Here is a 17,221-nt window from a genome sequence, read left to right on the forward strand (position 1 = left end):
GGGGATATGGTGCATAGGCTTGCCTTCAGTGCCATTGCTTGAAACGCTTCCCTCCGGCTCTGAGGATTATCTTGGGTCTCGCTTTTCACCTCAAGCGCTAGCTTGGGCCGTTCTAGTATTACAGGATTTCTCAGTTTCTACCAGGGCTGCTAAATCCTTCTGTTTCTGTGCTTCTTCGCTCTGCTTTTGCTCTCCTACGGCTCCCCACCTTTCCTCCAGAAGGAGCTCTCTAGCAGCCACAGTCGCCTCCGTGTAACTACCCTGGGACCTGTATGAGACTCGTGACTCAGCCGAGAGTCTGGATCTTCAGGACACCATGCTACCTGCTCTTTGGGAAGAATAGTGGGAACGGTTATACATTTTGCTCTCCCCTTCCACTACCATGCCCCTCACCAGAATAAGTCTCTGGCTTGGGGGCTCACAATCTCTGCTCTCCTGCTCCTTAACCTCTGTGACGTTTGCCTCCTCAAAAGCCCAGAGTGTTTTCAGCATCTCAAGTTTGCTAACCTTAGTGCCATAAGGGGAGGCCACTTTCCTGACACAGATCACAATGGGCACTGGACTTCAAGACCTTAATGGAATCCATGGTTAATTTCACTCTGCAACAAATCACCTGGCAGGGTTTATTATGTTGCCTGTGTATTTTGTCTGACCGAGCTGTAGGTGCTGTCTGTGCTAGATGAAACCGCGGGCCACCAGTGCGATGAAATGACTACTCCTCTGCAGGACTGCAGGGATGAGTGGTGGTCTCTGAAGTCCTACTCATCCCCACACTACTACCAAACCAGCCATGATCTCAATCATAAAGGTGAAACAGGCAATCCATGAATGGTGTACCTCCTTCACCTCCCAGAGGAGCGCAGGCCGAGACCAGGCTGTACTCTTCAGGAGGGATGTGAGCTAGCATGGAAGCATTCAAAAGAGCATGAGTACTGTGGAACCAAAATACTAGGTGTCCAATCAAGTTACTATAAGTGTCTTTAAAAATACAAGCTAATAAAAACGGTATTGCCCGAATTAAGCAGGGAAAAAGAAATGCAGAATGTGCGTTTAGTGCGCATTCGGCATGGACAAATACTGCAAATCCCATAATGCCAGCAGGAGTTGCGGGGTGTCCCCCCTAGTTTGACATTATGCGTTTCGGGGGTGTCCCCGCTTCCATTAAATGGGAAGTGGGGACCAAATGACCGTTCAAATGTCAGACGATATATTTGTAATACGAAGCTGTTGGCTTCGCGGTATGGAGCCACGTTGTTGTCGGCTTCATTATTATAACGTAGAACCAGTAAAAACACTAATGGTCCACCCCTGTAATGGAAAACACAGAAATACAGACTTTGGAATGAAAGGGGGCACTCTGGGTCTGGAGACAGGGGCAGCCCGGAAGTAGTTTCTGCAGGTAGCATTTACGATGGATTCCTACAAAATCCGCCTGGTTTTACCAGCTGGTCATTTCAGGCGGTTTCCGTAGGAATCCACTGTATTAACAATAGCATGAAAATCCATTCTGGTGTTTATGCCCCTGCATTTTTACGACGGCGCAGAAAATGGAGGCAAACAAGTTATGTCTGCATCGCTCCCCAACTCTGCCATACAAATTTAGGAAAATGGTACGCATTGTAAAAAAAGTTAGTAATCAAATGCACCTCCATTTGTTCTGATCTGCTTCACTTGGAACTTGAACCCCGAACCCCTCAGCCTTTTCAAAGCTTTGTTGAAGTATTTAGTACTAAAGTACTAGCTGACACCGTTGTCGAAACGCGTGTCAAAAACAGTGATGAACTCCAGTATTAGGATGCACTGATGTCATGTGCAGGTGACATTTAGATCAGTGGACCTGTGAGAGAAGGAGGAAATCACTTTTGAATCAATTTAACCTATGTGTGTAGACAGCTCACATATTTTGGATCAATTTAAATAGTAAACTTAATGGAAGGATGAAGAAAAATCACTAAGGGAAATATGTTTTCTAGGTTGAGTGCTGACTCTAGCCTTAGCTGGAATTGGTGGGAATTTCTCTAGATCTCCTTTGTCACCTTAATGAACTCGCCTTAATCAATTTCTCCACCAATCTTGGCTTTCTAACCACTTTCTAAAATTTGGGGACAGGCCCTTTCTGGTTGTTAATCCCCTTTGCATCTAATGAAATAATAACGCTACCATGAACTACCTGGTTGCCACACGTTCTGCAGTCTATGTGGCATACACATGTAGCCCCGTCGATTCAACCTTTCATCCAGTTGCACTGCATGTTCCATTCCCCTGACTTTGTTTCCTTTATTGTCAACCTATTTGTAGTAGCATACCTGTGTACCTGAATTACTAATTGAGCACATTTTTCTTTTTAAGATTACCTAAAAGTGCTCTCTTCAGTGTCATGTTCAGTCTCAGTGTACTTGCTGGATTATTACGGTTCCAAGTCACTGAGAAGCGCAATCCAGTGGCTAGGTTTATAGTAAGGAACCCATAAAGGCAACATGTGCTGTTGGATTATACCATGGGTGGTGCCCAGTTATTGCATTTGGAGAGCTCAAATATGCCACAGGTGCTGCTAAGAAAACAGGTAGATGGATCCGTAGTCTGCTCACTTCTACACATGGGTTTTCAGGGCCCTTATGAATTTTAACAAGTTCCATGCAGAGAGTACCACCTGGTTTAACAGGACAGCATTGGCTGTGGCAGAGGTCGTTATCTGAGTCTAAACCTGTAATTGAATGATATCAGACTTGTGTAATGAGCCAAATGTCCTGGCGCTCATCTCATCTTTGGGACCAAGCATTCCGACCATCTCTCTCCAGGCATGAAGACCTTGTATTTGCTCCCAGTGAAGGAGTGATACAATTGAAGGAATAAGTGTGGAGGCTTGGAAATGCAGGGTGTTATCGCAGGAGGCTCATTCCATTCCTTGATCTGCAGATAGTAAGCAGGAATTGAGGCGCATTGCATTCAGGCATCTGGTAGGACCGTAAAATGGAAATACCCTTGTGTGGGAGAAAGTGAATTGAAGCCTCAACAAGTCAATCATGGCACCTTTAATTGTAATCATTCAGTCAATGTAATATTGCATTGACGGATGCTATAGCTCACTGCAGTAGACTCATCTTGCCTAATATAGCTCCTATAGTTTTGATATTTAAAATCTGCCATCTTTAGTTGCTCATCATTCAAGTTATCTCATTGTGTATATTTATATTTTTAATAAAATCCTCTGTTTAGAGACATGAACAACCACAATTTTGCTAGGATTGAATCTCTTATCAGTTGCAGCAATGATACACATAAAATGAAGATTTGTTTTATTTTCAGTTCTATATCACAATCCTTTGTCGGTCATTTTCGACTCCCATAATTCTATAAAACTTATAGCAAACCTCTGTGATTCCTTATTAGGGATATGACAATACATCTGTGGTTTCAATAATTGCTGAAAGTTGAAGCCTGATTCTTTTAGAAATAATGTTGGAGGCATTACTTAGAGAAAGACATACAGCTCATGTTCTGTGTTAAACCCCATATATACTGTTTGTAGTTGGCGCAAGATACATTTGGATCAAGCCATTTCCCACTGTTGAATGAATCCGTAGGGCTGCTGAATGGGTCTCAATTATTCCAGGGGGCTTATTAGTGCCATTGCACTGCTCATCTGTGATAGACGGCCTTGAAAGCAACCTCATAAGAGGAGTCAGAGTTGGGAAGGATGGGTGGTGACGGGCTACAAATATAATTGGAAACGGCGCTAACTATAAGAGAGCCCAATGGGGGTGTATCAGCACTGCGCATGCTGCATGCTGAGTGTGCTGGTCCTGCTGCGTAACACAGATAAGTGACGGTTAGTTTCCAGCCTTGCTCTGGCTGCATTTATGACTTCCAAAACCTCAGCGATGCCCACAATTAAGCTCTGAGATTCAAAGAACGGGGTAAAATACTTCTGGAAACTGTTGTCTATTGCCTCTTTGGGCCTCAACACGAGTTTGGTGGTAACCCTTAAATGCGGTGGTAACGCTATTAACGCCGCAATTAAGGGCCTGCCCAATCACAGGTTTGGCAGAATTTACCTCCAGCTGGGAGCTGGGGATAAATCTGCCACAATATTGCCGATTTTTGGCGCAATTACCGTGCGGTAATACCGCCGATGGTAGTTGCGCCAAAAATTCCTCATTGCGCCCAATGGGGAATTCCCGAATGGGCCCAATGGGGAATGGGGATTTCCTGTTTTGCCAAACCCGTGATCCAGTGCTAATAGCGCCGGGGGTTTGGCAGTAACACTATTTGCCCCGGCGGTAATACCGCCGGGATACCGGCCAACTCGTGATGAGGCCTTTTGTCTTTTTCCTGTTTCCTTTTACAATAATGTACAATAGTTGCTTACATCGCAGACCATCCCTTCACTTCGATCCCAACCACCTTTTCTAGGGAAGCTTGTACGTCAGCGGGGAGCCCCCTCACTAGAATGTGATAGAATAGAGGTATTTTATCATCCCAAGATTGTTTATTCTCTTGGGTCCACATTTCTTGAATTGATCTTATGTACTCTGCAGGGTTCTCGTCTGGCTTCGTTTTTCGTGCTAATATTGATGCCATATCCAATGTGCCTTGGTACAGCTCTCCCCCAGAGCATTCCATGCATGTGCTCGGTAGTTATTAAAAGGTGCCCCGTCATGTATGTTAGAGCTTAACTTCACCCCTGCGTATCCCGCTTGCTGCCAAATCTTGTCACTCGTTTCCCCGCCAATAAGCTCATAATGTCCCCTATGGCCAATGGTATCCCTGCCTCTCCTTCTCGAATACGTATATCCACTTGCTGGCCCCTGCCATTAGTGAAGGCAAACTGTACACCACATTGTCCCTATCCATTGTCTGCCATGGTACGTAATGCACTTCCCCTTTTGCCTTCAGTAGAAAGGGCAACTGTGTCCGTGCTTGGTGCCTAGCCCCCGTCGTGTTCTCTTTAAGACCGCCATCCTTGCTTTCCTGCTTCAAAGCCTATTTCCCCTGTCCCCTGTGCGCTCCTCTCTTTCCTCTTCCTCCCCTTCTTTTCTCCTCCTCCCTCTACTCCCACTCGCTAAATTGCATATGTCAAATTCGCATCCCTGCTGTCACTGTCGCTACTCTACTCCCAGTCTGATGTAGTGTGATTGGCCTCTGTTGTATCTGGTTCCTCTTCTTCCATGCTCACTCGCCAGTCAACAATTTTAAATTGTATGTGTCCTGCTGTCCATCCCTGTTTGTCTTCCCTCTTCCCCTTCTCTTTTTTCTCTATCCATTACCTTTTTTGCTCCTTTTTTTAAAACTTTATTTGTATTGAAAATGTTTCCAAAATACCAAGGAAGAGAAGGCATACATGCTATTATAGTCACAACCAAAAACACGTCTCCCCTTTCATTCCCCCACCTCCACCCTCTCCCTCCCCCTGCTCATGAACTACCAAGCCCCAACGTGTATCGGGGGCCAGTACAATCAAGTTACAGAAACCAAAGAGGTCATACATGACTGACGTAATGGGTTCAACATCTACCCTAAGGTAAGCCTAGAGGTCTGTGTCTCAGGGAGCCCTGTGGATCTCACCGGGGCAAGGAATCAAAGTCTTAGGGCCTCACACCTGTCATGTAAAAGAACTGTATTCCAGTCCAGTAAGAAGGAGCCCATCTTGTTATGAGTGATCGCCGTTAGTTTCTCATACGTGAAGATCGTCCACAACTTTGCAAACCACTCTTTTGGAAGGAGCAGAGGAGCTTTTCCAGTTCTGGGCAAGCGCCAGCCTTCCTGCCCTCAACATCGCCCAACCACTCTCAGGAAGCTGGAGTGCACTGAATCAGGGGAAGGGGCACCTAGGAGCAATTCAAGAGGTTGTAGGTCCGGGGAGATGCCCACAATATCTTTGATCCAACTCAGAAGCTCTGACCAGTAGATCTGGATGGACGGGCACTCCCACCACAAGTGGTACCAAGTTCCCACTGGCCGCACATCCTAAGGCAGAGAGGGGAAACTCCCGAACACATTTTTTTACAATCTAATCGGGGGGAGGTGCCAGGTGTGGAGAATCTTAAAGTTGTGTTCCATAGCCGCCGTATACAGGGACCCTGAGAAGAGAGCCCTGTGCACCGCCCCCCAGGAGGCCTCATCCAGCTCCATCCCCAGTTTGCCCTCCCAGTAGTGTTTGAAGCCCTGCCTCCCCTCCAGCCTCGCCGTAATCAGTACTTTATATATCTTTGACAGGGACCCCTTCCTGGATGTGGACTCCACAATTATCTTCTCAAAGTGTTTGAGGGGGCATGCTAGGTCAGCACACCACTTGGGGTTAGTTAGGATGCCATTCACACAGAGGTAATCAAAGACTGATCTAGATTTCTCCTCCATGACTTCAGCTAACTTCTCATACACCAAAAAGGAGCCTAGACTAAACAATTGGGCAGCCCTCTCAAGACCCTTATCCGACCATGATTGGGTGTTACAGAAGCCCCTGTTGCCCAGGTCGAGGGGAGAGCCCCATAAGGAGGAGAGAGGGGAGGGCCATGAAGAGAACAGGGCATTCGCAGCATTGTTCTTCCAAAAAGCCCACAGGACTGACAGAGTAGGGTGAGTTTTAAGATGGCCAGGGAGGGACCTAGACAAGGACCACCAGAGAGCCCTTACTTTTCTGGGGTGCAGGTGGGTGTCTTCTATATACATCCAATACATGCCCACCTCATCTCTCATGTGCTCTAACATCACCCTTAGTTGCGCTGCCAGTATTGCGTGAAATCCAGGAGTCCAAAGCCCCCACAAGACCTCGGGAGAGTTGCAAGCTTCACCCTTGGTCTTTTCCCTTTCCAAATGAATCTCTGGACCAGGCTGTGTAAGGTTAAGAAGGAGGGGTCCGGAACCTCGATGGGGAGGCCAGAGATGAGGGAAAGGAGGCGAGGAAGAACATTAATTTGAATTGAGACCATAAGGCCAAACCACAAGAGAGTCTGCGGGGGCCCAGCGCAGGAGGTCCTTTCTGATTTTATTGAGAATGAGGGAGAAGTTAATCTTGAAAAGGGTATCTAGGTCTCTAGGGAGGAGGATTGCCATGTAGGGGGAGGCCTTCTGTTCTATTCGTGTACCCTCCAGCATGTCCCTTCCATCAATCTCCCGGTCTCTACTTCCCATGGGCATTATAGATGATTTAGAGCGGTTTATCTTCAGGTCTGAGAATTTTCCAAAGGAGTGTAATAGGTCGCTGAGAGAGGGGAGGGAGTCTGGTTGGTCAGTCACATAAGCAAGGATATCATCAGCAAAGAGCGAGAGTTTAAAGTCATGATCTCCACATTGTATCCCTGTGATACCCTGACTCAGTCTTATGGCAATGGCCAGGGGCTCCATAGCCAGGGCTTATAGAAGGGGGGAGATGGGGCAACCCTGCCTAGTTCCTTGGGAGAGACCGTTCTACAGAGCAGCGATCCACCACGGAATCTATCGCCCAGTCCCATTCTCTGCAGGACCTTGCCCATGTAAGGCCACTCGACTCGGTCGAAGGCCTTTTCTAAGTCCAACGAGTTGAGGTAGCCTCCAGGTCCTTGCTCGAAGTCTCATATATCAGGTCAAGGGTCTTCCTGATATTGTCCGAACCCTGTCTTCCTGGGATGAATCCGACCTGGTCCCCGTGGACCAGGGAGGGGAGGTGCTGGGCCAATTTATTGGCAAATAATTTTGCCAGGATTGTGACATCCATATTAAGAAGGGAAATGGGCTGATAGGATTGACACTGGTTCGGGTCTTTCCCTTCTTTTGGAATGACCACGATGAGGGCCGATAGCATGGAATGAGGCAAAGATCCCATATCTAGAGCTGAATCGAACATCTTGGCCAGGAAAGGTGCCATGGTGGAGCAAAAAGATTTATAAAAGAGAGCAGTAAAGCGTTGTCACCCGGCGCGGTGCCCCCTTTCATGGAACTAATGGTGTCAATCACTTTCTGAGGAGTGATGGGCCTCTCGAGAAGGTCTGCTTTCTCGGGAGGGAGGCCGGCGATCAGAAGGGAGTCCAAAAAGCGGTCGGCATCAGACCCGACCCCCGTGTGTTCAGATTTATAGAGTTGTTCATAATACAGGTGGAACTGTTCCGCTATCGGGGAATCGTCTACATATTTGTCCCCCTCAGGTGAGCACACTGAGTCCACCCTCCTGCTGTCTCTAAGTTCCCTCAGTCTCCAGGTCAGAATCATATCTTCTTTCTCACCCTTTTCCATGTATCTTTGCTTGCAGAAGGCCAGCTTCCTTTCCATCTGCTCCACTAAAAGGGCTATCAACTTCGCCTTTAGCTGTTGGAGCTCTGCCCATTTACTCGGGAACATTTGGGACTGTAACTTACCCCCCCACCCCCCGGTTGAAGTGCATCTATTTTATCTCTGAGGATTCTCTCCTCTCTCGCTCGTTTTTTCTTCCTTCTTGCCCCCATTTCAATGAGAGCACCCCTGATTGTGGCTTTGAAGGCCTCCCAGACTCCTGATACTCCCACCTCCCCGTTATTGTTAAATTCGAAGTACTCCTTTATGGCCGTGAGAAGGGATTGGGAGAGGTCCTTATCGCGCAGCAACAAGTCGTTGCATGACCACCTTAACCCACCCAGGGATCTTGAGGGAATTCCTATCCGGACCCGAACCAAGTCATGATCCGGCCATGGTATTAGTTCCACTGTAAATTCGGTTATTCTTTCCCGTGTGGCTGTGTCTACCAGGATATAATCCATTCTAGAGAATGAAGTGTGGGTTTTAGAGAAGAAAGTAAATAGAGGGTCATGTCCCTGTCGAGCAGTATGGGAGTCCGTTAGCCCTAACTCCTTGTTGACCCTGTGAAAACCAGCGGCCAGCCTTCTTTGTGTTTGTGTGTCTACACAGGGGCCCCCCGACCTCCTGCCACTTTCAGGATCAAGGACCATATTGAAATCCCTGCCCACTATAAGAGCCCCTTTCTCGAATGCCATGATATTTGGTTTTACCCACTCCCAAAACTGATCCTGAGTCCCGTTCAGGCAGTAGATCGAGATTGCCGTTACCTTGCTGCCCCTGATTTCCCCCTTAACCATTACATAGCGTCCCTCCGGGTCCTTCCGCTGGGCCCTTGATATAAAATGCCCTTAGGCGATACCACAAGCGCTACCTCTCTCTTCTTGGCTGGACAGGATGCATAGAATACCTCCTGTATGGATCTGGACCGGAGAGACGGCTTCCTCCCCCTAGCCCAAAGGGTCTCCTGGAGAAACAGAAAATGTAGTTTCCTTTTTTGCTTCTTTAAACATTGAGTCAAGTTCCTCTAGTGTGTTTTTCTTAATGTCTGCTAAGTATTTTTTTCCCTTTCTTTTCCTTATCCCCTGAATGGGGTTCTAACTATGCTTTATTTTTCTTTGTTTTCTCCTTGTCTGGGGATGCTCGCTTGGGGTTTGTGTATCCTGTTGCTGGTTTTAACAATTAATATAGTGTATAAGGAGGGGGTGGTCCGCTAACTTTATTTTCTTCCCCCTGCCTTCTTCTTCCCTACTTTGTTTTCTTTGTAGCTTCGTGCCTTTTTATGTTGCCAACAAGTATGCATACATACTGTCTATTATGTCCTTCTGAAATGTTCCCTCCCCGGGCCATTCCTGATAACACTTTCCCACTGTGTCCTTTTAATCACTGGAAATGATATTTTTATATTTTATTGGGATATTGGGGCAACCTTTTACAGATGTGATCGAGGGGGGCATCCATAGAATACAATGTATTTATTGCACCCTTTTCCTAACCTTTTAGAAAACTGTTTTTGCCCCCTTTTATTCTCCACCCAATATCTCAAAATCCTTTCACCTCTCCCTTATTTATAATGTCTTATTCACTCTTATACTTACCCCTTTGCTCATCCACCCTATCTCATTCACACAGCCTTCTCCCCAGGCCCGCCCTTCCAGGCCACTGACACACAGTGGCCCTCTTCACAGGCCCGTCTTGTTAGTTCTGTTAGTACACCAATGGCCTTCTCCACAGGCCCACCACCTTAACAATTATGCTCTGTTATTGTGCATGGGGTTCGGTTGCTCCTCCCTTCATTCAACTGCAACCCTGGCATGTTCTACACAGCTCCTTCAATATTTACATGTTAGTTGGCTATGGCCATTCCGCCTCGTCCACATCACAATAAACTGAACAACGCACAACCTACCCTTTGCTACAACAAACTACTAACGTTTCGACAAAACACCTAGGCATATGCTTTTTCTCTTTTTCTCCACAATCTTCAATACTGTTTTCCCTGTAAAAAATAACAACTGACGCAACTATACCAATTGCCTGCACTACGGGCAACTCTCGTCTAATAAGGTCTGCCACTTTACTACACAACCCTCTGCTCTAATGCAGATGTGCCACCGCCCACTCACTCCCTATCGGGTGAGTGGACCTAAAATCTACGACTATAATGGCCAATCGCCCTCTACCTCTTGAGGGTGCATCCTATACACCATAAAAATAATCTCTCCCTCTCCCTGCGCGTTCATGCACGGGTACACTCACATATCCTTTTTGGAGATTCTCAAGTCTTCTCGACCCAGAATCTTCCTCTAAAGGCCAGTACCCCTCCGAGAGCTGGCAGGGGTGGGGGATGTTCCGACCAGGCCGATCTTTGTGAACTCGCCATCTGTTGGGCCTCCTCAGTGTTGAGCTCTAAAGACTGGTCTGCGCGCTGTACTGCACTCCTCCAAGAGTACAGCTGGAATCCCCACGTCTGGTCAGGAAAACCGAATTTCCCCAACGGGCCACCAAAAATGTACTGTGGGTTGCCTCGGAACTCACCAGCAAAGAATTACAAAAGTAGTCTAAAAAAAGGAGTGTACAACAGGCATGAAGTAACACAATTTTTTCTGAGCTCAGTTACCACTGGGAAAGCGAAATTTATACAGAATGTGGAACAGAACTGCGTGAAAAGTGCTGTCAAAGTTACGCCCTAAAATGAAAACATTTATAATGGTACAAACTAATTAGCATCAAAACACATTGCAACATTAGGTCAATCAACCAAATGAAGCTAATAGGCAGCACTATATAATTCCCCTATAGCGGGACATACATTATCCAGAGGTGATTGGGTCCCGCAAATCTTACAACACCACCCTCGACCCCGCTGTGACATCACAGTCCAACCCACGGTTATCACTTCATGGTGCCAAAACATTGAAACATTTGAGAGGACCAGCAGAACTTTATTCATCTGCTGCGGGACATCTCTACATGATTCCCATGAGAGCACAATCGAGAATGACACTACATGAGCCTTGAACTGTTAACAAGTTATGGACTTAATGTTGCAGCCTAGGAGCTCTTTGAGCCAAGTCCTAGGCTGAGATGTGCTGAGGGGTGCTGTGATACAGACATGAGGCATTTTTAAAACTGTCAGTAGACCAGTTTCCAGAACTAATATGCTGAATTATAAAATGATTGTACATTTACTGCCTTTCCCCGGCACCCATGAGCTTCGCTTTTTGACCTGACCTTGAATGTATCGAGAGTTGTTTATTTCTTCCCGCAAGAACCTCGGAATGTGTAGTTTGCAATGTACTGTCAGCTTCTACCACTGCTAGGCAAATGAATAAACTGCACATTTATTTTCTAGTGAGAGTGAGCACCCAGGCCTGTTTGCAATGCAATGCTTACATCTAATGTTACGTTCCACGGTTTATAGTCAAAATGTCGAAAAAAAATGTCGACACGCAAAAAAGTCGAAAAAAAAATGTCGAAAACAATAATGTCGACATCCTATACATATAATGGATGAAGTCAATTTTTCGAAAAATAAATGTCGACAAAAAAAATGTCGATTATCATAGACAATAACCCGAAATAATTATTGGGGGGGGTCCCCCCCCCCCCAACCCCCCAACCTCACCCTACATCACGAACCACCCCAGCACCCCCTCCCCTTCCCTTCGTCCGTAATCACCCACTTGTCTGTTACACTAGATAAAGATAGGTTACGAAATGGTTAACACACTAGCTGACATTCCTGAGTAAAGCACCTTGTTTTTGATAGCAGGAAACCAGTAACGGCTGTGGCAAACCGTCATTACCTGACAGAACATCTCTTGAGAGGTTACTTCGGGCAATTGATAACACTTCTTTCTTACTTATAACAGGAGAAAAGGTAAGACGCACTACCATAATAAAAAATAACGTGTACACTAACGCAAATAGTATAAAATACCACACAAACATTTATTTTATGTGTCGTTTCAGGTGGTAAAATGGAAAACAAAGTAGAATTTATAGAAAGTCAAAAGGGGAAGAAAGCAGTTAATTTGGAATGGATACATATTCTACAAAGAGCTTCAGCGAAAAGAGAGAATTTACTGGCGCTGCACAGAATATACGAAAAATAAATGTACAGCCCGCGCAGTAACAGTGGGAACAGAAGTAAAGGGAAATGCTGAACACAATCATATGCCTGATCAGACAAATATAATAATCAGGAAAACATTAACGGAACTAAAAAGAAAAGCAATAGAACATGAGGGGGAAACTAGTGGGTCTGTACTCAGAGAAGTTTGTGGCCAATTACCAACGCATGTAACAGCGCAATTACCAGCTGAAAAATTAATGCAGCGCACTATTAACCGGGCCAAACATACTAATGAAAACCTACCCCCTCCACCTACATCCTTTGAAAATATAACTATTCCGGACATTTTTAGGGTTACAGCACGAGGAGAAAATTTTTACTGTGGCTCAATTGGAGCAAACAATGACAAAATATTGGTGTTCGCTACCGCACAAAACTTTCAGCATCTAAGTCAAAGCAAACATTGGCAGAGTGACGCCACTTTTAAGGTATGCCCTCACCCGTTTTTCCAATTTTATACCGTCCATGGAACAATCAATGACAAAATATTACCACTTATTTACTTTTTGATGCCAAAAAAAACAGAGGACGCATACAAAATCATATACAATAGAATTAAGGAAACTACACCAGATTCGCAACCAGAGACAATAATCATGGATTATGAAACAGCACAAATCAAGGGTTTTTCTAGCGTTTACAAAGAAACTAGAATAAAAGGATGTTTTTTTCATTTCACACAAAGTGTTTGGAGAAAAATACAGAAATTAGGTTTGGGATCGAAATATACGGAGGACAGTTACTTTCAGATTAACGTTAAGAAACTTTTTGCATTGGCTTTTGTACCGGAAAATCATGTTATTATTTATTATGAACATTTAATTGAAAGTCTGTACTATAAAAATCATGAGGACGAATTAACAAATTTACTAGACTACTTCGAAAATACCTGGATAGGGCAATTAACTAGGAGTGGCAACAGACGCAGACCAAAATACGCAATTGAATTGTGGAACTGCTACCAGTCTACCATGGAAAAACAACCAAGAACAAATAACGCGTTGGAAGGCTGGCATAGCCGCATAAATAAAAATTTCAACACCCTTAATCCAAGTTTATGGCATTTCTTAAGAGACTTAAAATTAGAGGAACAACACCAGGAATTTAGACTTTCACAAACAATTTCTTTGGCAAATCAAGCACCGAAAACAAAAAAATACAGAGACTATGATAATAAATTAGTGCAACTAGTACAGGCATTCACAATAGAGAACAAGGACATTTACTTAGATTCTATTGCATTTAACTTAAAATGTTAAAAATAACACTTACAGTTGATGGTCGGCAGGAATCCATGTTGAAAAAGGTGAAAAATCCCCCAAAAAAACCATAAATCCAAGTGCAAAGGGAGATTGCATTACCCATGAAAAAGTGCCAATTCCATGAAAAAATCCACAGCTTAAGTAAGAAAAAGTATCCAAGGTCCACGTACAGCATCCAAAATCCACATTAATCCACGATCCAAAATTCTGTTCCAGGTAAACTCTCTGCTCCATGAAGAAAAAACTTCCAGGAAACCTGTATCCGAAAAAAATGGAAACATCCAGGAACGCAAAATCCAACATCGTTACGGAAAAATCCATGGAATCCAAGTAGACCCAGTCCTTCCGAAGAAAAGCCAAGAAAAAACTGATGAAAAACCAAAAAAAAAAATCAATCCAAGGAACGAACGGACGAGGACGCGACCGCGGTAGAAACGAGACGAAAGTGAGCTTTAAAAATGGCGCTCACGTTTACGTTGTACTACGTACCGTACGTGGAAAGTTAAAACAAGTTTAAGTTAATAATTGTATACATACATTTTTAACTCGCTAGCGACATCTACTGGTTGTATAATATATAACATGTTGAACTGCATTACAAACAGTTGTTACTTTTAATTATTTATTTAAATGAAAAAAAGCATTGTTATATTTATTTATTTAATACAGCACATTGGTATTACCTATATATTTATATATACATATTTTTTAGATTTAATAAACACAAAGATGAAACTAAATTACTGTCTGAATTGTTTATTTTATAACGAATATATTTAGATATTTATTTATGAGTCGAAAAATTAATGTCGAAAATATATTATGTCGACATTTTTGTATGTCGACATTATAGATTTTCGACATTAATTTGTCGACATTTTGACTGTCGACATTAATGATGTCGACATTATGACTGCACACCACGTTCCACATTGTGATTCACACCATATTACCTGTAGGTTATTTATTTAGATCACCATTAATAGGGGAGTTCTTCAGCCTAATGAATAACCGTATGCGTCCATCACTAAAGCCCTCCCTCCCCTTTTAGTGGGCTATTCTTGCAGCTGATAACTTCACGCCTTTTTACTGCGCTGAACTAGCATTTCCACTACACTAGAAGCACCTAGCGAAACCCTCTGTGCAAACTCTGTTGCCAGTAGAAATTGCCCCCTCAAATTCACCTAATACACTGTATACCTTCTGATGAGCTTAAATACTAGCACAGTGTTACTAGCATTGCTTCCCACTCCAGATTTGAATAACCTCCCAAATGTTACTGCTGCACGCAAAGTTTCCATGGTCTCTTAAAACCCTCTCCTACGTCAGGGGGTATGTTTAGTTCCTTTAGACTTGCTGTTCTGTGGAGGTAACGCAGGGATGCACCTTGGGTGCGTAAAAGTAGTGTTAAGAGCCGCTAATCCTGATCACCTATGTTTCTTTGTGCAGATTCAAGCAGAAGCCGAGCGATAACTATGAGGATCCACAAGAAGTCACTGCCATCCAATCAGCAGCAGAACACATGGGGGACTTCAAACTGAAAACATCTCCAAACTACACGGTCCCGGAGAACATGCGCATGACAGCAGACCGGAAGAGATACCAGCTTGCTATGCTAGAGGAAATGGTATGTAACAATTACATATGGACTCCCCAATCCACCTGGGTTGTTTACTTAATGCTGAGTTTCTGGCTGGGCATAGACGGACTGGGCCATTGGCACAATGCGGCCATAGGTCAAGGAAGGGTTGAACCTTTTAGCTAGGTAGGGTATTTCCGGTTAGTAAAGATTCCATCCCCTAAAGAAACTTGTTTTGATTAATGGAATCTCACATCTGTGAGTACTAGAACAGCTTTCCAGAGAGTTAATCCTGTGGTAGTAAGATGAGCAAGGGAGACAGTGAGGAAAAACCATAGGTGACCAAGTCAATTAGTTCACATGCTGGGTGTGCTGAAGGATATGTGGTGGCTAAGCCAAGTAAACCTCACTGTAAGAGGTTTAAAGCTGGTGGAAGAGGCTAAAGAAAGGAGCCTGCTTGGAGGCCTTTTCCAACATGATGTCAAAGCCAGATTCGGAGGAGGAAGTAGCCTGCTGGTAGATTTAGCTCAAATAATAGAGGTCGCTTCAAAACCACCATACATAACAAAACATTGAGCGTCTAAGTTGAGTCTATGATGTGCTGAACCCCAAGAGTACGACTCATAGCTAGGGAGTCATAAGTACTGTAGCCTGGCAAGGACCAAGGTGGTAGGAATCCTATCCAGAAGACCCTTAAAGCAAGAGGAGGGAAAGGAGCGAGATATTTCCAGAAGAGAACAAGGAGACCCCCCCCCCACCCACCTTGGTCAAAAGAGGGAAAGCAGTAAGGTAATTCCCCTGTAAAGCCCACATGTGGATCACAGGCCAAGAGAGTAATTAGACAAGACTTGCCCCGGTAGGAGTACATTATGGCTTCAGTCCCCGGGAGGACTACTGATCGTTGTAATCTTCTGCCAACGCAAAGGAACGCAGTGTGCTAGGACATTTTAAAACTCCATGCAGCCCTCGGTGTATTGAATAAACCTTTCCATGAGTTGTGTGAATTGAACTCGGGAGATTGTCCGCTTAGCATGGGCCATTCACTTAATTGGATTTGCCCATCATCCAACAGTTTCCCGAGAATCTCCTGTAATGTGCGGTTGGTTATTCCCTGAGGTCCTGTACGTTTGTCTCACTCTATCCTGATTCCAAGATTCATGTGTAGGAGACACCAAGTTTGCGGAGACCAAACCAGGGATACCAAACTATCCAAGAGCAGAGACTGGGAAGAAGGGAAAAGTAGCACCCTGATATTAGAGGTTGTCAACACAAGCCCCCAACGTAAGTGCTTGTCAAGACCCCTTTCGTTGCTACTGATCTTCAACTCTGCCACATGAGCCCATTCTGTCTGTTGTACGCTCGTTTCTTTACCAACCTCATTCCTTTGATTTGATGCAGAATAAAAGCTATTCTACTTTATTCTTTCAGCGAATGAGTACTCTGTTCCTCACTCTTACTGATGTTCTTTCCAGGGGCACTTTCCAAGCATTAAGGTCTTGGGGAAGAGATAACTCTCTAGTTAGCGGCCAGCAAAATTGATATCCTGCCACCAGGCACCACTATTAGGCCACAATGACTGACCCTCCTTTGTCATACAAGTAAAATGGATTGTAAAACACCTGCAGCTGAATTTTTTTCAGTTATCGTAGTATAATTTCAGACTTTTTTTTATCGCAGCTGGCGTGTAGAAAGGCATGTTTTTGCTAGCTGCAAAGTTGTTTTTGTTTCCTCTTTGAATCCTGCTGCTAACATGACTTGCGCATTTATGTTCTGACATCTTGATAAAAGATTTGCAGCGCCAGTGAAATATCCTACAAATTAGGCTAGACCATCCATTTATGAACTGCAAGAGAGCGGGTGACATTGGAGGTGAACCTTTTGCCCTTGACCTGGTACGAGTTGCTTCGGGAGACTCAAAAGTGGTTCTTGTAAATGTATAGATATGTACAGCCGGAACAGGATGTTAGAGGCAACATATTAATTTGGAAACTTTTTCTG

The 17,221-nt window shown here is 44.5% G+C and overlaps 1 protein-coding gene across 3 annotated transcripts in view; it reads left to right on the forward strand.

The window, feature by feature from the left end:
• CFAP44 (cilia and flagella associated protein 44) overlaps window positions 1-17,221 on the forward strand; it is a 1,393,686-nt gene that overhangs the window by 1,125,670 nt on the left and 250,795 nt on the right. For all 3 annotated transcript variants that reach the window (XM_069635797.1, XM_069635796.1, XM_069635798.1), the window contains one exon: window positions 15,094-15,271. In XM_069635797.1, the coding sequence (XP_069491898.1) occupies window positions 15,094-15,271 (178 nt within the window). The remainder of the gene's footprint in view (window positions 1-15,093; window positions 15,272-17,221) is intronic.

This window comes from Ambystoma mexicanum, chromosome 7p (genome assembly GCF_040938575.1).
Source record: "Ambystoma mexicanum isolate Mex_15411 chromosome 7p, UKY_AmexF1_1, whole genome shotgun sequence".
Lineage (NCBI taxonomy): Eukaryota > Metazoa > Chordata > Amphibia > Caudata > Ambystomatidae > Ambystoma > Ambystoma mexicanum.